This window comes from Ranitomeya variabilis, chromosome 4 (assembly GCF_051348905.1).
Source record: "Ranitomeya variabilis isolate aRanVar5 chromosome 4, aRanVar5.hap1, whole genome shotgun sequence".
Classification (NCBI taxonomy): domain Eukaryota; kingdom Metazoa; phylum Chordata; class Amphibia; order Anura; family Dendrobatidae; genus Ranitomeya; species Ranitomeya variabilis.
Genome location: NC_135235.1, coordinates 195,086,358 through 195,108,074, shown reverse-complemented (window position 1 = coordinate 195,108,074; position 21,717 = coordinate 195,086,358). Strand labels below are relative to the sequence as shown.

The 21,717-nt window shown below is 49.3% G+C and overlaps 1 protein-coding gene across 3 annotated transcripts in view; it reads right to left on the bottom strand.

The window, feature by feature from the left end:
- Positions 1-4,298: 4,298 nt before the first annotated feature.
- The window catches only part of LOC143770176 (branched-chain-amino-acid aminotransferase, cytosolic-like), a 66,346-nt gene continuing 48,927 nt past the window's right edge, over positions 4,299-21,717 (bottom strand). For all 3 annotated transcript variants that reach the window (XM_077259535.1, XM_077259534.1, XM_077259533.1), the window contains 4 exons: positions 20,696-20,781; positions 17,000-17,140; positions 16,587-16,661; positions 4,299-4,892 (listed from right to left, as the gene is read on the bottom strand). In XM_077259535.1, coding sequence (XP_077115650.1) covers positions 4,854-4,892; positions 16,587-16,661; positions 17,000-17,140; positions 20,696-20,781 — 341 coding nt within the window. In that variant the 3' untranslated portion in view covers positions 4,299-4,853. The remainder of the gene's footprint in view (positions 4,893-16,586; positions 16,662-16,999; positions 17,141-20,695; positions 20,782-21,717) is intronic.

The window sequence follows — 21,717 nt, the reverse complement described above, 5'->3', positions numbered from 1 at the left end:
AAAATTATTTAAATGACAACTCCATGAAAGGAAGGAAAGGATGGTGGAAGTTTGATGGACAAATGCAATGCCCTTTGGATGCTCCTCTGGATTCCTTTGTCAAAGCCAAACATTACTTACAGTGCATTGCTGAAGTATTCGGTCCCCTGGAACTTTTCAACCTTTTTTCACATAACATGCTTCAAACATAAAAGATACCAAATGTAAATTTTTGGTGAAGAATCAACAAGTGGAACACAATTGTGAAGTTGAACGAAATTTATTGGTTATTTTGAATTTTTGTTGAAATTCAAAAACTGAAAAGTGGGGTGTGCCACATTATTCGGCCCCTTTACTTTCAGTGTAGCAAACTCACTCCAGAAGTTCATTGTGGATCTCTGAATGATCCAATGTTGTCCTAAATGGATAATGATGATAAATATAATAAACCTGTGTGTAATCAAGTCTCCGTATAAATGCACCTACTCTGTGATAGTCTCAGGGTTCTGTTTGAAGCACAGAGAGCATCATGAAGACCAAGGAACACAACAGGTAGGTCCGTGATACTGTTGTGAAGTTTAAAGTCAGATTTGGATACAAAATGATTTCCAAAACTTTAAACATCCCAAGCGATCATATTGAAATGGAAGGAGTATCATACCACTGCAAATCTACCAAGACCCGGCCGTCCCTCTAAACTTTCATCTCAAACAAGGAGAAGACTGATCAGAGATGCGGCCAAGAGGCCCATGACCACTCTGGATGAACTGCGGAGATCTACAGCTGAGGTGGGACAGTCTGTCCATAGGACAACAATCAGTCAAACACTGCACAAATCTGGCCTTTATGGAAGAGTGGCAAGAAGAAAGCCATTTCTCAAAGATATCCATAAAACGTGTCATTTAAAGTTTGCAACAAGCCACCTGGGAGACACACCAAACATGTGGAAGAAGCTTCTCTGGTCAGATGAAACCAAAATCGAACTTTTTGGCAACAATGCCAAACGATATGTTTGGTGTAAAGGCAACACAGCTCATCACCCTGAACACACCATCCCCACTGTCAACCATGGTGGTGGTAGCATCATGGTTTGGGCCTGCTTTTCTTCAGTAGGGACAAAAAAGATGGTTAAAATTGATGGGAAGATGGATGGAGCCAACTACAGGACCATTCTTGAAGAAAACCTGTTGGGAGTCTGCAAAAGACCTGAGACTGGGACAGAGATGTGTCTTCCAACAAGATGATCCCAAATTTAAAGCAAAATCTACAATGGAATGGTTCACAAATAAACGTATCCAGGTGTTAGAATGGCCAAGTCAAAGTCCAGACCTCAATCCAATCGAGAATCTGTGTAAAGAGCTGAAAACTGCAGTTCACAAACGATCTCCATCAAACCTCACTGAGCTCCTCACTGAGCTCGAGCTGTTTGCCAAGGAAGAATGGGCAAGAATTTCAGTCTCTCGATGTACAAAACTGATAGAGACATACCCCAAGCGACTTGCAGCTGTAATCGCAGCAAAAGGTGGCGCAACAAAGTCTTAAGTTAAAGGGGCCAAATAATATTGCACGCCCCACTTTTCAGTAACCAATAAATTTCATTCAACTTCACAATTGTGTTCCACTTGTTGATGATTCTTCACCAAAAATTTACATTTGGTATCTTTATGTTTGAAGCATGATATGTGGGAAAAGGTTGAAAAGTTCAAGGGGGCCGAATACTTTCGCAAGGCACTGTATCTCTTTCTCTCATATACTACTAGTACCTCTGTTGTCGATGAGCAGTACCAATCTGTGTCATATACTACTATAGTGATCAGGTTCCTTGCATCTTTTCGCCCTAAAATTTGCACCAGTGACCCTATTCCCTCACATCTCCTCCAGTCCCTTTCCCCTGCTGTCACCTCTCACCTAACAAAAATATTCAATCTCTCTCTGTCTTCCGGTATCTTTCCCTCCTCATTTAACCATGCAAGCATACATCCATCACTTTAAAGACTAACTATAGACCTGTCTCTAATCTTCCTTTCATCTCTAAACTCTTGGAACGCTTGGTCCACTCCCGTTTAATCCGCTATCTGTTAGAGCACTCTCTTCTTGACCCTCTACAATCCGGTTTCCGCTCTTTACACTCTACTGAAATTGCCATCACTAAAGTCTCTAATGATCTGCTAACAACTAAACCTAAAGGTCATTACTCCATGCTAATTCTCCTGGATCTCTGCAGCATTCGACACTGTGGATCACCAGCTCCTCCTCACTATGCTCCGCTCTATCGGCCTCAAGGACACCATTCTCTCCTGGTTCTCCTCCTACCTCACTGACCGCTCCTTCACTGTTATCTTTTGCTGGCTCCTCCTCCTCTGATCTCCCCTTACTGTTGGGGTTCCTCATGGATCAGTCCTTGGCCTCCTCTTCTTCTCCTTGTATACTGCCCCTATTGGACAATCAGTAGATTTGGTTTCCAGTACCATCTCTATGCTCATGACACCCAATTATACACCTCTACTCCTGACATGATGCCTGCATTATTACAAAACACCAGTAATGTGTCTTACCGCTGTCTCCCACATCATGTCCTCCCTCTATCTGAAAATGAACCTATGAAAAACTCAACTCCTTGTGTTTCATCCCTCCACTAACCCAACATTGCCATTACCGTGTGTGGTTCTACCATTACTCCCCAGCAACATGCCCGCTGCCTTGGGGTCATACTTGATTCAGATCTTTCATTCACCCCCCACATCCGATCACTGGCTCACTATTGTTATCTACCCCTCAAAAACATTTCTAGAAATCGACCTTTTCTTACTTTCGACTCTGCAAAATCTCTTACTGTTGCTCTTATTCATTCTCGTCTGGACTACTGTAACTCTCTGCTAATCAATCTCCCTCTTACCAAACTCGCCCCTCTCCAATCTGTCTTGAATGCAGCAGCCAGGATCATATTCCTCACAGTTACACCAATGCCTCTACCCTGTGCCAGTCATTGCACTGGTTACCCATCCACTCCAGAATTCAGTATAAACTTATCACTCTCACCCACAAAGTGCTCTACGGTTCAGCACTACCCTACATCTCCTCCCTCATCTCACTCTTCCACCCTACCAGTGCCCTTCGTTCTGCTAATGACCTAAGGTTAACATCCTCAATAATCAGAACCTGCCACTCCAAGACTTCTCTCGCCAATTCTTTGGAATGCACTACCCAGGATAATTCAATTAATCCCCAATACCCACAGATTTAAGCGTGCCCTAGAAACGCATTTCTTCAGACTGGCCTACCGTCTTACTATTCCTGTGTTGCCCATTCCAAATTTTCTTCATAACCAGGTTCCTCGTATCATGTTCTCAGACACTTTATATATTTAAGCCCTCTGTGTCTGTACTTTTACACATACTGCTTGGTTACCGGTTCATGCAGCATTACACTGACATCTATATATTCTATGCGTATATATCTATTCTATTCCAACCTGTCATTCTGTGATTTTACTGTACGTGGCAGATGAATTGCCGGCTTTTCAAAGGAGATCAGTGCATAAAAATCGGACCGCAATCGCATGGTCCGAGTGCTGTGCGATTTTTTTCTCGCACCCATAGGCGAATCTCGGTGCCAATCTCCGCATGCTGCAATTTCACACGCACGTCGAATACAACCAAGAAAAAAAACGCTGATGTGAGCTGCCTCATAGAATAACACTGGGCTGAGCGCTATGCAATGTTTTCTCGCAAAGCACTCGGCCGTATTCTATGGTAATGTGACTCCGGCCATACTTTTAAAAAGGGGTGTACTCAAATATAGGAGTGGTGACCTGTTATTTTGAATTTTGCTATATAAATGCTGTTCAAAAGATCTTGCAGACTTCCGAGTTTTAAGTAAAAATTCTTAACAAGTATTACCAATGTAGTCTGTACATTTTTTTTTTATCCTTGTTGTTGAGTGACAGACACCACGTCTATTGCAGGCAGTGTCATAGTCCTCGCTTTATCAAGTACTTTCCATGTGCTCCCCCTAGTGTTAGTTTGTGAGTTTACATGTAGAAAGGCTTATTCAGATGTCAGTGATTTTTCCTATATGCTAAAAACTATCCAATTTTCACCAGCGTTTAACATTTATAAAAAATATATAAATTGCAAAATTTCTACTTATTACAATGTTAAAACCGGACAACACAGGTATGGCAATATGCGCTGCCAGTGATTTTTCACAAACCCATAGACTTACTCTTGACCTGAATCTCAAACGGACATGTCTCCTTGACTTTTTTTTTTTTTGCAAACAAGCGGTCTGCAAATAAGAAGCACATGTGAACAGCTGCATAGATTATAATGGGTACATGTTCTATTATCCTTGAAAACTATGAATAAAAGAAGTGGGTAAAAAACAATTGTCTGAATGAGGCCATAGACAAAAAAAGGGAAGAGTCCAGACATATGACATATCGAAAGTGACCTGCGCAGTTTATTAAATAAGACCGAGAAGACATCCGTTCTTTATCGTATTGCTGGGAGTCCTGTGCGAGGCAGCATGGAGGAAGATCTGTTGAGGTTGCGTTCCTGCAGCAGCGTCCATGCCTGTAAACGACAGTGCGTACAGTACAGAGCCGGCACCGCAATCATCGTCTACTATCTACAGTCATACCGCACTGTCTATCATCTAAATACAATAATCTCATCATACAATCTGACACATTAAAATACAAGAGGCCAGGTGTCCATCATACAGGAGGACCATAAATCCGGTGATGCTGGAGGAGACGCTCTTGTTTCACCGCTTCTTGATGAGCCCTAGTTAAAAACCACATAAATAAAATCCGAGAAGTCGACGACTGCGATACTGTGGAATGGACAAGTGTCGGGGACGTCTCATCTGCGTCACACGAGGAACATCCAGTCACTGGGAGTGCGGCCATACTGGAAGGAGACAGGTTGTGAGATGACTTATTGTGATCGTCACTGAGACTAAATTATTCATAGTTATTAAATACAATTCAATACGTTTATCATTTTTGGACAAAAGCTATTTTGTTTTTGCGTTTTCATTCCCACTATCTGAGACCCTAGGCTTTTTAATTCTGCATTGACTTTTTTGCAAAGATATCGTTTGTTTTTTTTAATGGCATCATGATAAGGTATATATGATGGATATCATTTTTTTTTTATTGGAGGATGGGGTTGAAAACAAAAAAAGGCAAGATAAAAAACAGCAATTTTGATATTCTTTGGAGTTTTTCTTTTATGATGGAGACTGTGCACTATAAATCACAGGTTAACAAGTTATTGCTTAGTTTTATAATCCTTGGATAATAAATGACTAAAAGTTAAAGTTACAGCCAGACTGCAGCAGTCATCCCGCAGGTACAGCCAGACTGCAGCAGTCATCCCGCAGGTACAGCCAGACTGCAGCAGTCATCCCACACGTACAGCCAGACTGCAGCAGTCATCCCGCAGGTACAGCCAGACTGCAGCAGTCATCCCGCAGGTACAGCCAGACTGCAGCAGTCATCCCGCAGGTACAGCCAGACTGCAGCAGTCATCCCGCAGGTACAGCCAGACTGCAGCAGTCATCCCGCACGTACAGCCAAATTGCAGCAGTCATCCCGCGGGTACAGCCAGACTGCAGCAGTCATCCCGCGGGTACAGCCAGACTGCAGCAGTCAAGCCGCAGGTACAGCCAGACTGCAGAACTCATCCCGCAGGTACAGCAAGACTCCAGCCCGCAGGTACAGCCAGACTGCAGCATTCATCCCGCAGGTACAGCCAGACTGCAGCAGTCATCCCGCAGGTACAGCCAGACTGCAGCAGTCATCCCGCACGTACAGCCAAATTGCAGCAGTCATCCCGCGGGTACAGCCAGACTGCAGCAGTCATCCCGCGGGTACAGCCAGACTGCAGCAGTCAAGCCGCAGGTACAGCCAGACTGCAGAACTCATCCCGCAGGTACAGCAAGACTCCAGCCCGCAGGTACAGCCAGACTGCAGCATTCATCCCGCAGGTACAGCCAGACTGCAGCAGTCATCCCGCAGGTACAGCCAGACTGCAGCAGTCATCCCGCAGGTACAGCCAGGCTGCAGCAGTCATCCCGCAGGTACAGCCAGGCTGCAGCAGTCATCCCGCAGGTACAGCCAGACTGCAGCAGTCAACTCGCAGGTACAGCCAGACTGCAGCAGTCATCCCGCAGGTACAGCCAGACTGCAGCAGTCATCCCGCAGGTACAGCCAGACTGCAGCAGTCATGCCGCAGGTACAGCCAGACTGCAGCAGTCATCCCGCAGGTACAGCCAGACTGCAACAGTCATCCCGCATGTACAGCCAGACTGCAGCAGTCATCCCGCAGGCACAGCCAGACTGCAGCAGTCATCCCGCAGGTACCGCCAAATTGCAGCAGTCATCCCGCACGTACAGCCAGACTGCAGCAGTCATCCCGCACGTACAGCCAGACTGCAGCAGTCATCCCGCACGTACAGCCAGACTGCAGCAGTCATCCCGCACGTACAGCCAGACTGCAGCAGTCATCCCGCACGTACAGCCAGACTGCAGCAGTCATCCCGCACGTACAGCCAGACTGCAGCAGTCATCCCGCACGTACAGCCAGACTGCAACAGTCATCCCGCACGTACAGCCAGACTGCAACAGTCATCCCGCAGGTACCGCCAAATTGCAGCAGTCATCCCGCAGGTACAGCCAGACTGCAGCAGTCATCCCGCAGGTACAGCCAGACTGCAGCAGTCATCCCGCAGGTACAGCCAGACTGCAGCAGTCATCCCGCAGGTACAGCCAGACTGCAGCAGTCATCCCGCAGGTACAGCCAGACTGCAGCAGTCATCCCGCAGGTACAGCCAGACTGCAGCAGTCATCCCGCAGGTACAGCCAGACTGCAGCAGTCATCCCGCAGGTACAGCCAGACTGCAGCAGTCATCCCGCAGGTACAGCCAGACTGCAGCAGTCATCCCGCAGGTACAGCCAGACTGCAGCAGTCATGCCGCAGGTACAGCCAGACTGCAGCAGTCATGCCGCAGGTACAGCCAGACTGCAGCAGTCATGCCGCAGGTACAGCCAGACTGCAGCAGTCATGCCGCAGGTACAGCCAGACTGCAGCAGTCATGCCGCAGGTACAGCCAGACTGCAGCAGTCATGCCGCAGGTACAGCCAGACTGCAGCAGTCATGCCGCAGGTACAGCCAGACTGCAACAGTCATGCCGCAGGTACAGCCAGACTGCAACAGTCATGCCGCAGGTACAGCCAGACTGCAGCAGTCATCCCGCAGGTACAGCCAGACTGCAGCAGTCATCCCGCAGGTACAGCCAGACTGCAGCAGTCATCCCGCAGGTACAGCCAGACTGCAGCAGTCATCCCGCAGGTACAGCCAGACTGCAGCAGTCATCCCGCAGGTACAGCCAGACTGCAGCAGTCATCCCGCAGGTACAGCCAGACTGCAGCAGTCATCCCGCAGGTACAGCCAGACTGCAGCAGTCATCCCGCAGGTACAGCCAGACTGCAGCAGTCATCCCGCAGGTACAGCCAGACTGCAGCAGTCATCCCGCAGGTACAGCCAGACTGCAGCAGTCATCCCGCAGGTACACCCAGACTGCAGCAGTCATCCCGCAGGTACAGCCAGACTGCAGCAGTCATCCCGCACGTACAGCCAGACTGCAACAGTCATCCCGCACGTACAGCCAGACTGCAACAGTCATCCCGCACGTACAGCCAGACTGCAACAGTCATCCCACGGGTACAGCCAGACTGCAGCAGTCATGCCGCAGGTACAGCCAGACTGCAGCAGTCATGCCGCAGGTACAGCCAGACTGCAGCAGTCATCCCGCAGGTACAGCCAGACTGCAGCAGTCATCCCACAGGTACAGCCAGGCTGCAGCAGTCATCCCGCAGGTACAGCAAGACTCCAGCCCGCAGGAACAGCCAGACTGCAGCAGTCATCCCGCAGGTACAGCCAGACTGCAGCAGTCATCCCGCAGGTACAGCCAGACTGCAGCAGTCATCCCGCAGGTACAGCCAGACTGCAGCAGTCATCCCGCAGGTACAGCCAGACTGCAGCAGTCATCCCGCAGGTACATCCAGACTGCAGCAGTCATCCCACACGTACAGCCAGACTGCAGCAGTCATCCCACACGTACAGCCAGACTGCAGCAGTCATCCCGCAGGTACCGCCAAATTGCAGCAGTCATCCCGCAGGTACAGCCAGACTGCAGCAGTCATCCCGCAGGTACAGCCAGACTGCAGCAGTCATCCCGCACGTACAGCCAAATTGCAGCAGTCATCCCGCAGGTACAGCCAGACTGCAGCAGTCATCCCACGGGTACAGCCAGACTGCAGCAGTCAAGCCGCAGGTACAGCCAGACTGCAGCAGTCATCCCGCAGGTACAGCAAGACTCCAGCCCGCAGGTACAGCCAGACTGCAGCATTCATCCCGCAGGTACAGCCAGACTGCAGCAGTCATCCCGCAGGTACAGCCAGACTGCAGCAGTCATCCCGCAGGTACAGCCAGGCTGCAGCAGTCATCCCGCATGTACAGCCAGACTGCAGCAGTCATCCCGCAGGTACAGCCAGACTGCAGCAGTCATCCCGCAGGTACAGCCAGACTGCAGCAGTCATCCCGCAGGTACAGCCAGACTGCAGCAGTCATCCCGCAGGTACAGCCAGACTGCAGCAGTCATCCCGCAGGTACAGCCAGACTGCAACAGTCATCCCGCATGTACAGCCAGACTGCAGCAGTCATCCCGCAGGTACAGCCAGACTGCAGCAGTCATCCCGCAGGTACCGCCAAATTGCAGCAGTCATCCCGCAGGTACAGCCAGACTGCAGCAGTCATCCTGCACGTACAGCCAGACTGCAGCAGTCATCCCGCACGTACAGCCAGACTGCAGCAGTCATCCCGCAGGTACAGCCAGACTGCAGCAGTCATCCCGCAGGTACAGCCAGACTGCAGCAGTCATCCCGCAGGTACAGCCAGACTGCAGCAGTCATCCCGCAGGTACAGCCAGACTGCAGCAGTCATCCCGCAGGTACAGCCAGACTGCAGCAGTCATGCCGCAGGTACAGCCAGACTGCAGCAGTCATGCCGCAGGTACAGCCAGACTGCAGCAGTCATGCCGCAGGTACAGCCAGACTGCAGCAGTCATGCCGCAGGTACAGCCAGACTGCAGCAGTCATGCCGCAGGTACAGCCAGACTGCAACAGTCATGCCGCAGGTACAGCCAGACTGCAACAGTCATGCCGCAGGTACAGCCAGACTGCAGCAGTTGTTGTGAATTTGCTTTTTGGCTCCCTCTAGTGGTTACTAGTTTTTTGACTCTGGTTTTTCTGTCATTCCTTTTATCCGCACCTGGGTCGTTAGTTAGGGGTGTTGCTATATAAGCTCCCTGGACCTTCAGTTCAATGCCTGGCAACGTAGTTATCAGAGCTAATCTGCTGTGCTCTTGTCTACTGATCCTGGTTCCGGTTTTATCAGCTAAGTCTGCTATTTTGCTTTTTGCTATTTGTTTTGTTTTGTATTTTTGTCCAGCTTGTTCCAAATCTGTATCCTGATCTTTGCTGGAAGCTCTAGGGGGGCTGGTGTTCTCCCCCCGGACCGTTAGACGGTTCGGGGGTTCTTGAATTTCCAGTGTGGATTTTGATAGGGTTTTTGTTGACCATATAAGTTACCTTTCTTTATTCTGCTATTAGTAAGCGGGCCTCTCTGTGCTAAACCTGGTTCATTTCTGTGTTTGTCATTTCCTCTTACCTCACCGTTATTATTTGTGGGGGGCTTCTATCCTGCTTTGGGGTCCCTTCCTCTGGAGGCAAGAGAGGTCTTTATTTTCTTCTACTAGGGGTAGCTAGATTCTCCGGCTGGCGCGTGTCATCTAGAATCAACGTAGGAATGATCCCCGGCTACTTCTAGTGTTTGCGTTAGGAGTAGATATATGGTCAACCCAGTTACCACTGCCCTATGAGCTGGATTTTTGTATCTTGCAGACTTCCACGTTCCTCTGAGACCCTCGCCATTGGGGTCATAACAAGCAGTCATCCCGCAGGTACAGCCAGACTGCAGCAGTCATCCCGCAGGTACAGCCAGACTGCAGCAGTCATCCCGCAGGTACAGCCAGACTGCAGCAGTCATCCCGCAGGTACAGCCAGACTGCAGCAGTCATCCCGCAGGTACAGCCAGACTGCAGCAGTCATCCCGCAGGTACAGCCAGACTGCAGCAGTCGTCCCGCAGGTACAGCCAGACTGCAGCAGTCATCCCGCAGGTACAGCCAGACTGCAGCAGTCATCCCGCAGGTACAGCCAGACTGCAGCAGTCATCCCGCACGTACAGCCAGACTGCAACAGTCATCCCGCACGTACAGCCAGACTGCAACAGTCATCCCGCACGTACAGCCAGACTGCAACAGTCATCCCACGGGTACAGCCAGACTGCAGCAGTCATGCCGCAGGTACAGCCAGACTGCAGCAGTCATGCCGCAGGTACAGCCAGACTGCAGCAGTCATCCCGCAGGTACAGCCAGACTGCAGCAGTCATCCCGCAGGTACAGCCAGACTGCAGCATTCATCCCGCAGGTACAGCCAGACTGCAGCAGTCATCCCACAGGTACAGCCAGACTGCAGCAGTCATCCCACAGGTACAGCCAGGCTGCAGCAGTCATCCCACGGGTACAGCCAGACTGCAGCAGTCATGCCGCAGGTACAGCCAGACTGCAGCAGTCATCCCGCAGGTACAGCCAGACTGCAGCATTCATCCCGCAGGTACAGCCAGACTGCAGCATTCATCCCGCAGGTACAGCCAGACTGCAGCATTCATCCCGCAGGTACAGCCAGACTGCAGCAGTCATCCCGCAGGTACAGCAAGACTCCAGCCCGCAGGAACAGCCAGACTGCAGCAGTCATCCCGCAGGTACAGCCAGACTGCAGCAGTCATCCCGCAGGTACAGCCAGACTGCAGCAGTCATCCCGCAGGTACAGCCAGACTGCAGCAGTCATCCCGCAGGTACAGCCAGACTGCAGCAGTCATCCCGCAGGTACAGCCAGACTGCAGCAGTCATCCCGCAGGTACAGCCAGACTGCAGCAGTCATCCCACAGGTACAGCCAGACTGCAGCAGTCATCCCGCAGGTACAGCCAGACTGCAGCAGTCATCCCGCAGGTACAGCCAGACTGCAGCAGTCATCAAGCAGGTACAGCCAGACTGCAGCAGTCAGCCCGCAGGTACAGCCAGACTGCAGCAGTCAGCCCGCAGGTACAGCCAGACTGCAGCAGTCAGCCCGCAGGTACAGCCAGACTGCAGCAGTCAGCCCGCAGGTACAGCCAGACTGCAGCAGTCAGCCCGCAGGTACAGCCAGACTGCAGCAGTCAGCCCGCAGGTACAGCCAGACTGCAGCAGTCATCCCGCAGGTACAGCCAGACTGCAGCAGTCATCCCGCGGGTACAGCCAGACTGCAGCAGTCATCCCGCGGGTACAGCCAGGCTGCAGCAGTCATCCCACGGGTACAGCCAGGCTGCAGCAGTCATCCCACGGGTACAGCCAGGCTGCAGCAGTCATCCCACGGGTACAGCCAGGCTGCAACAGTCATCCCGCAGGTACAGCCAGACTGCAGCAGTCATGCCGCAGGTACAGCCAGACTGCAGCAGTCATCCCGCAGGTACAACCAGACTGCAGCATTCATCCCGCAGGTACAACCAGACTGCAGCAGTCATGCCGCAGGTACAGCCAGACTGCGGCAGTCATTCCACAGGTACAGCCAGACCGCAGCAGTCATCCCCCGCAGGTACAGCAAGACTCCAGCCCGCAGGTACAGCCAGATTGCAGCAGTCATGCCGCAGGTACAGCCAGACTGCAGCAGTCATCCCGCAGGTACAGCCAGACTGCAGCAGTCATGCCGCAGGTACAGCCAGACTGCAGCAGTCATGCCGCAGGTACAGCCAGACTGCAGCAGTCATCCCGCAGGTACAGCCAGACTGCAGCAGTCATCCCGCAGGTACAGCCAGACTGCAGCAGTCATCCCGCAGGTACAGCCAGACTGCAGCAGTCATCCCGCAGGTACAGCCAGACTGCAGCAGTCATCCCGCAGGTACAGCCAGACTGCAGCAGTCATCCCGCAGGTACAGCCAGACTGCAGCAGTCATCCCGCAGGTACAGCCAGACTGCAGCAGTCATCCCGCAGGTACAGCCAGACTGCAGCAGTCATCCCGCAGGTACAGCCAGACTGCAGCAGTCATCCCGCAGGTACAGCCAGACTGCAGCAGTCATCCCGCAGGTACAGCCAGACTGCAACAGTCATGCCGCAGGTACAGCCAGACTCCAGCAGTCATCCCACAAGCACAGCCAGACTGCAACAGACATCCCGCAGGTACAGCCAGACTCCAGCAGTCATGCCGCAGGTACAGCCAGACTGCAGCAGTCATCCCGCAGGTACAGCCAGACTGCGGCAGTCATCCCGCAGGTACAGCCAGACTGCAGCAGTCATCCCGCAGGTACAGCCAGACTGCAGCAGTCATCCCGCAGGTACAGCCAGACTGCAGCAGTCATCCCACGGGTACAGCCAGGCTGCAGCAGTCATCCCACGGGTACAGCCAGACTCCAGCAGTCATCCCGCAGGTACAGCCAGACTCCAGCAGTCATCCCGCAGGTACAGCCAGACTCCAGCAGTCATCCCGCAGGTACAGCCAGACTCCAGCAGTCATCCCGCAGGTACAGCCAGACTCCAGCAGTCATCCCGCAGGTACAGCCAGACTCCAGCAGTCATCCCGCAGGTACAGCCAGACTCCAGCAGTCATCCCGCAGGTACAGCCAGACTCCAGCAGTCATCCCGCAGGTACAGCCAGACTCCAGCAGTCATCCCGCAGGTACAGCCAGACTCCAGCAGTCATCCCGCAGGTACAGCCAGACTGCAGCAGTCATCCCGCAGGTACAGCCAGACTGCAGCAGTCATCCCGCAGGTACAGCCAGACTGCAGCAGTCATCCCGCAGGTACAGCCAGACTGCAGCAGTCATCCCGCAGGTACAGCCAGACTGCAGCAGTCATCCCGCAGGTACAGTGTTGTGAATTCCGTTCTCGGGCTCCCTCTTGTGGTCGTGAGTGGTACTTTGTGAGTTCTGTTCATGGGCTCCCTCTGGTGGCTTTTAGTGTTACGGCTGGCCTGTAGCTGGACTCCAGCTGCCTCGTTTCCTGCTAGGTCTGCTGCCTATTTAACTCCATCTGGACCTTTACTTGTTGCCTGCTGTCGTTGTATTCAGTACTGGTTCAGATCTCTCTGGGACTTCCCTTGTGACTTGTCTCCTCGTGGAGAAGCTAAGTTCATGCTAGTCCATTTTTGCTCATTGCTATTTGGAAATGTTTCTCAGTATGTTATGAGTTCAGTCCAGCTTGCTTATATGCTATTTGATTGCTAGCTGGAAGCTCTGGGGTGCGGAGTTGCGCCCCTCACATCGTGAGTCGGTGTGGGGGTCTTTTTGTATTCTCTGCGTGGATACTTTTGTAGTATTTTATACTGACCGCACAGATTCTTTGCCATCTTCTGACTATTTAGTTATTAGCGGGCCTCATTTGCTAAAACCTATTTTCATTTCTATGTTTGTGTTTTCCCCTTAAACTCACCGTTATTATTTGTGGGGGGCTGCTTACACTTTGGGGAAAATTTCTCTGAGGCAAGTGAGGCTTTGTTTCTCTCTAGGGGTAGCTAGTTTCTCAGGCTGTGAACGAGGCGTCTAGGCCGAGTTAGGAACGCTCCACGGCTGCCTATAGTGTTTGTTGATAGGATCAGAATTGCGGTCAGTAAAGTTCCCACATTCCCAGAGCTTGTCCTTATTTTTGGTTTACCCATCAGGTCAGTTCATGTGTTCCTTACCACCAGGATCATAACAGTACAGCCAGACTGCAACAGTCATCCCGCAGGTACAGCCAGACTCCAGCAGTCATCCCACAGGCACAGCCAGACTGCAGCAGTCATCCCGCAGGTACAGCCAGACTACAGCAGTCATCCCGCACGTACAGCCAGACTGCAACAGTCATGCCGCAGGTACAGCCAGACTGCAGCAGTCATTCCACAGGTACAGCCAGACCGCAGCAGTCATCCCGCAGGTACAGCAAGACTCCAGCCCGCAGGTACAGCCAGACTGCAGCAGTCATGCCGCAGGTACAGCCAGACTGCAGCAGTCATGCCGCAGGTACAGCCAGACTGCAGCAGTCATGCCGCAGGTACAGCCAGACTGCAGCAGTCATGCCGCAGGTACAGCCAGACTGCAGCAGTCATGCCGCAGGTACAGCCAGACTGCAGCAGTCATCCCACAGGTACAGCCAGACTACAGCAGTCATCCCGCAGGTACAGCCAGACTGCAGCAGTCATCCCACAGGTACAGCCAGGCTGCAGCAGTCATCCCACGGGTACAGCCAGACTGCAGCAGTCATCCCGCAGGTACAGCCAGACTCCAGCAGTCATCCCGCAGGTACAGCCAGACTCCAGCAGTCATCCCGCAGGTACAGCCAGACTCCAGCAGTCATCCCGCAGGTACAGCCAGACTCCAGCAGTCATCCCGCAGGTACAGCCAGACTCCAGCAGTCATCCCGCAGGTACAGCCAGACTGCAGCAGTCATGCCGCAGGTACAGCCAGACTGCAGCAGTCATCCCGCAGGTACAGCCAGACTGCAGCAGTCATCCCGCACGTACAGCCAGACTGCAACAGTCATCCCGCACATACAGCCAGACTGCAGCAGTCATCCCACAGGTACCGCCAAACTGCAGCAGTCATCCCGCAGGTACAGCCAGACTGCAGCAGTCATCCCGCAGGTACAGCCAGACTGCAGCAGTCATCCCGCAGGTACAGCCAGACTGCAGCAGTCATCCCACAGGTACAGCCAGGCTGCAGCAGTCATCCCACGGGTACAGCCAGACTGCAGCAGTCATGCCGCAGATACAGCCAGACTGCAGCAGTCATCCCGCAGGTACAGCCAGACTGCAGCAGTCATCCCGCAGGTACAGCCAGACTGCAGCATTCATCCCGCAGGTACAACCAGACTGCAGCAGTCATGCCGCAGGTACAGCCAGACTGCAGCAGTCATCCCACAGGTACAGCCAGACTGCAGCAGTCATCCCGCAGGTACAGCCAGACTGCAACAGTCATCCCGCAGGTACAGCCAGACTGCAACAGTCATCCCACAGGTACCGCCTCTGTGCCCATCTGACCACAAAGTACTATCAGGTCAATTCACAATAACAGGTTGCCACAAATCCAAACCGTAAAGGTGCATGTACACTCACAGACCTGTTGCATTAATAGATCGTTCTGTGTGCATAGGTTGCCATTGATCTTGACAGCACATGTCCTGTTTATACAGGTCAGTGTACCACCAAGAACAATCATTTTTAAGCAAGCTTAAAAATCATTTCATAAGACGAATGAATGTTGCTCGTTCATTGAGTGATCGGCAACCTGTTAACACTGCCCGATAATCGGGAAACGTGTGTTCCTACTAGGAAGGCGCTATTACAATGATAGGCCAGCGTGAATACACTTTAAGTTACGGGGGTGGGAATTATCTTATTTTTCTTTCTATGGAGCTGGGAAAACCTGCTTGCATTTTCCTGTCTAGATTATTGTAATATGAAATGGTCTGATTAGCATATCTATCAGTAATGGCTCCCAGATCACTTATGGAGGAAAATAATGTTCATTCCTAGTACTTCCCGACCACTTATAGAAATAAAGCAAATTTTACAATATAAAACTGATTACATTTTTTTTTTTTTGCAATTTCTACTAGTAACTTAAAGAGTCTTTGCTCAAAAACTACAATGTTACAGTTATTCATGCCTATTATATTACCCCAACTTAAAGGGGAACAATATTTTCAAGTAACTTTTCAGAATAAGCTGCCGTAGTTATATAGGTTGAAAAAAAGACCACGGTCCATCAAGTTCAACCTTCCTACACCAATTGTACATTATTTGTCACTAAATTATCTAAAACCCACAATGATATGCGCATTGAGGAAACCGTCCAGCCCTTGTATAAAAGGTGTTATAGTGTCGGCCCTTAGTACCTCCTGGACCATTACTACCTCTGCTCTAACTGTAAAGAACCCTTTCCTGTTTAGCTGCTAGAATCGCCTTTCTCCCACCTGTAGTGAATGCCCCCTGGTTCATTGGAAGGAATAAATCATGCGCCATTCCTTTGTATTGGCCACACATAAATGTCCTGTATGTATATGAAGAAGAACACCATCTGCGGCCATTATGATTTGTATCTAGTGTTCTCCTCAATTTGCAGTTGATTCTGAGTTGGTGAGAAGACTAGCCGCTAGGATATCTCCAATACACACGTAGAGATGGATTGCCCTTAATTTCCTCGTAAGTACTCAGACAGAAGCAGTGGAGGCATCGAGTAAATCATATAGCAGTACTGAGCAGTGTAGATGTGTTACATCACCCCAGAGCTGGTTTCACACTTGTTAGTAAGGTCAGCATGATCTTTCTGTGTCTGCCTTTTTCCTTACTCCTAAGAAAAATGAGTAAGCCACAATCGGAAGCAGACATTGACACGCTGCAGGTAATAAACTCCGCATCGCTGGGTGATCTCTATGCAGGAACATTTTGCGGCATTTAGACAAGATCTTACCTGAATGTCTGTGAGCTCTTTCAAGAAGCGTTTTGCCATGTCAGGTCCATTTTCCATGGTGGGAATGAGGTAATTCTGAGAAATGACAGGTAAAAAAGATCAGAAAATAAAGATTAATGTGGTCTTGTGTGATAAAGCTTTAGATAGGGGGAAGACCCCAATCTTGCCGACCCCAAATATTTTGCCTGTAGCTGGCCCTGGGGATAATAGGAATGGCCACCCATGTAACCCACAGATGGCCCATGCCCACAGGAGCCCTCCAAACTGGCTTATACAGGGGGCCCCCTATCGATTTCAGATGCTGATTCTTCATGAGAACCCCTTTAATCCAGCATTAATGAACCACATGATTACAGGTCACATAAAGTATATAAAGCTCAGAAGAAAATAGAACAAGCACAGGCAGTACTCACTTCTCCATCGTAAAATATCCGGTTTACAGGACAAACCACACAGGCCGTTCCTGCTCCAAAGATCTCCTTTACTCGGTTGTCCTTCAGCCCTTTCAGCACATCAGCCATTGTAAAGGTGCGCTCGGAAACCTTGAATTCGCCCTGCAGGAGGCACAACACGGGACAAGGGTGGAAGGTAGTGTGTACAGTGCACAATGACCGGCACAATAATATTTCCCAACTTCCGCTGGACTTGTATGATGGAAGCTGAAGGGAGTTATATAGAATGGGCACAAGGTGGCGCCATAACCTGTATTATTATTATTTATTTATATAGCACCATTAGTTCCATGGTGCTGTACATGAGAAGGGGTTACATACAGAGTTACAGATATAGTTTACAGTAAACAGGTTTATAGTGACAGACTGGTACAGAGGGGAGAGGACCCTGTCCTTGCGGACTTACATTCTATGTAGGATAATGTCAGTAAGACCATAGCCCCCTCTCCGCAGTGAAGAATACTATCACTGGGGGTCTCCGAACAGACTGCTAACTACTGTATCTAATAACGCATCTACTGTACACTAACCCTACTGCACATGTACCACACCGTATGTAATAAGGCAGATAGTGTTCACGTACCCCATCGTACCCCATTGTACCTTATAAGGCATCCAGAGTACACGTACCCCACTGTATGTAATAAGGAATCTAGTGTACACGTACCGCACTGTATGTAATAAGACATCTAGTGTACACGCACCACACTATGTAGTAAGGCATCTAGTGTACACGTACCCCACTTTATGTAATAAGGAATCTAGTGTACACATACCGCACTGTATGTAATAAGACATCTAGTGTACACGTACCACACTATGTAATAAGGCATCTAGTGTACACGTACCACACTGTATGTAAGAAGGAATCTAGTGTACACGTACCGCACTATGTAATAAGGCATCTAGTGTACACGTACCACACTATGTAATAAGGCATCTAGTGTACACGTACCCCACTTTATGTAATAAGGCATCTAGTGTACACGTACCACACTGTATGTAAGAAGGCATCTAGTGTACACGTACCGCACTATGTAATAAGGCATCTAGTGTACACGTACCACACTATGTAATAAGGCATCTAGTGTACACGTACCCCACTTTATGTAATAAGGCATCTAGTGTACACGTACCACACTGTATGTAAGAAGGCATCTAGTGTACACGTACCGCACTATGTAATAAGGCATCTAGTGTACACGTACCACACTATGTAATAAGGCATCTAGTGTACACGTACCACACTATGTAATAAGGCATCTATTGTACATGCACCGCACTGTATTTAATAAGGCATCTAGTGTACACGTACCGCACTGTATGTAATAGGGCAGATAGTGTACACGTACCCCGCTGTATTTAATAAGGCATCTAGTGTACACGTACCGCACTGTATGTAATAAGGAAGATAGTGTACAGGTACCCCACTGTATGTAATAAGGCAGATAGTATACACGTACCCCACTGTATGTAATAAGGTAGATAGTGTACACGTACCCCACTGTATGTAATAAGGTAGATAGTGTACACGTACCCCACTGTATGTAATAAGGCATCAAGTGTACACGTACCCCACTGTATGTAATAAGGCATCTAGTGTACACGTACCCCACTGTATTTAATAAGACAGATAGTATACACGTACCCCACTGTATGTAATAAGGTAGATAGTGTACACGTACCCCACTGTATGTAATAAGGCATCTAGTGTACACGTACCCCACTGTATGTAATAAGGCAGATAGTATACACGTACCCCACTGTATGTAATAAGGCAGATAGTATACACGTACCCCACTGTATGTAATAAGGCATCTAGTGTACACGTACCCCACTGTATGTAATAAGGCAGATAGTATACACGCACCCCACTGTATGTAATAAGGCATCTAGTGTACACGTACCCCACTGTATGTAATAAGGCAGATAGTGTACACGTACCCCACTGTATGTAATAAGGCATCTAGTGTACACGTACCCCACTGTATGTAATAAGGCATCTAGTGTACACGTACCCCACTGTATGTAATAAGGCAGATAGTATACACGTACCCCACTGTATGTAATAAGGCATCTAGTGTACACGTACCCCACTGTATGTAATAAGGCAGATAGTATACACGTGCCCCACTGTATGTAATAAGGCATCTAGTGTACACGTACCCCACTGTATGTAATAAGGCAGATAGTGTACACGTGCCCCACTGTATTTAATAAGGCAGATAGTGTACACGTACCCCACTGTATGTAATAAGGCAGATAGTATACACGCACCCCACTGTATGTAATAAGGCATCTAGTGTACACGTACCCCACTGTATGTAATAAGGCAGATAGTGTACACGTACCCCACTGTATGTAATAAGGCATCTAGTGTACACGTACCCCACTGTATGTAATAAGGCATCTAGTGTACACGTACCCCACTGTATGTAATAAGGCAGATAGTATACACGTACCCCACTGTATGTAATAAGGCATCTAGTGTACACGTACCCCACTGTATGTAATAAGGCAGATAGTATACACGTGCCCCACTGTATGTAATAAGGCAGATAGTGTACACGTACCGCACTGTACGTAATAAGGCAGATAGTGTACATGTACCCCACTGTACGTAATAAGGCATCTAGTGTACACGTACCCCACTGTACGTAATAAGGCAGATAGTGTACACGTACCCCACTGTACGTAATAAGGCAGATAGTGTACACGTACCGCACTGTACGTAATAAGGTAGATAGTGTACACGTACCCCACTGTATGTAATAAGGCATCTAGTGTACACGTACCCCACTGTATGTAATAAGGCAGATAGTATACACGTACCCCACTGTATGTAATAAGGCAGATAGTATACACGTACCCCACTGTATGTAATAAGGCATCTAGTGTACACGTACCCCACTGTATGTAATAAGGCAGATAGTGTACACGTGCCCCACTGTATTTAATAAGGCAGATAGTGTACACGTACCCCACTGTATGTAATAAGGCAGATAGTATACACGCACCCCACTGTATGTAATAAGGCATCTAGTGTACACGTACCCCACTGTATGTAATAAGGCAGATAGTGTACACGTACCCCACTGTATGTAATAAGGCATCTAGTGTACACGTACCCCACTGTATGTAATAAGGCATCTAGTGTACACGTACCCCACTGTATGTAATAAGGCAGATAGTATACACGTACCCCACTGTATGTAATAAGGCATCTAGTGTACACGTACCCCACTGTATGTAATAAGGCAGATAGTATACACGTGCCCCACTGTATGTAATAAGGCAGATAGTGTACACGTACCGCACTGTACGTAATAAGGCAGATAGTGTACACGTACCCCACTGTACGTAATAAGGCATCTAGTGTACACGTACCGCACTGTACGTAATAAGGCAGATAGTGTACATGTACCCCACTGTACGTAATAAGGCATCTAGTGTACACGTACCCCACTGTACGTAATAAGGCAGATAGTGTACACGTACCCCACTGTACGTAATAAGGCAGATAGTGTACACGTACCGCACTGTACGTAATAAGGTATCGACTTACACTAACAAGACATTCATTGATTTTTATTAGACACTTTGGAGACTTTATAAAATACCAAAGTCTGAAGAGTGACCTGTAATAGTGACACTCACCCACTGTCGCGCCAGGTCCAGCAGGCTTTGTCTCGTTACTCCAGGGAGGATTAAACCGCTTAATGGTGGAGTCACAAGTTCCTTCTCTGCAACCAGACAAAATAATCATCATTCCGAATCAATGAGATGATCAATAATCTTTCCTTTCCCAAATCCATCTGCATGATGGAGTTTGTGATTCCTCTGGAGCCGCTCTGCCACCAATATGGTGGGATCTTCACCTGGTGCCTCCTAGAATTAGGCAGGAATTCAGCAGATACTCCATTCTGCCCATCACCCATGGACCCGCTGCAGCTCCAATGTCCTTCCCCTTCTGTAAAGTTTCTAACTTTATTCTAGCAATCTGCTTTATCCAAAATAGTTCTCTAAAAAGGCCGTATACTTTGTGAAATAATGACACAGGCGGCCAAAATGGTGCAAAACTTCTTGTTCTCATGGTAAAGAAAATTGCCTCCTATGGAGGTCAGACCTTTTTTCTCTCCAGATGGAGGGAGAGCGTCTTGACTTGTATTTTGAGGGCATTTTACATGAAACAGCTTTTGGTAATATTTTTTTATATGGAAAGTTAATCTAATTTACCCTTAGGCTATGCGCACACGTTCAGGAATGTCTGCAGAATTTTCCTGAACAAAACTGGACTTTTTCTGCAGGAAATCCACTCGCATTTTTTTCGCAATTTTTTTCCCGGAGCTTCCCAATGCAATACTATAGCGTCAAAAACGCGAAAAAACATGCTGCGTTTACCGCGATGCGTTCTTTTTGCGGAAAAAAAACGCAGCATGTGCACAAAAATTGCGGAATGCATTAAAAATGTTGGGATCTTTATGCAAGTGTTTTTTTAGCGTTTTTTACGTGGAAAACGGACGAACAAACGCGAAAAATCCTGAACGTGTGCACATAGCCTGTCTTGTCACAGCTAAATAAATGTAATTACAATAATCTTTCGTCATAACTATGATCATCCATGTCATTATCAGTTGTGTGGCTCTTAGTATTATGTCCCTGTCCTGTGAGTCCAGGTC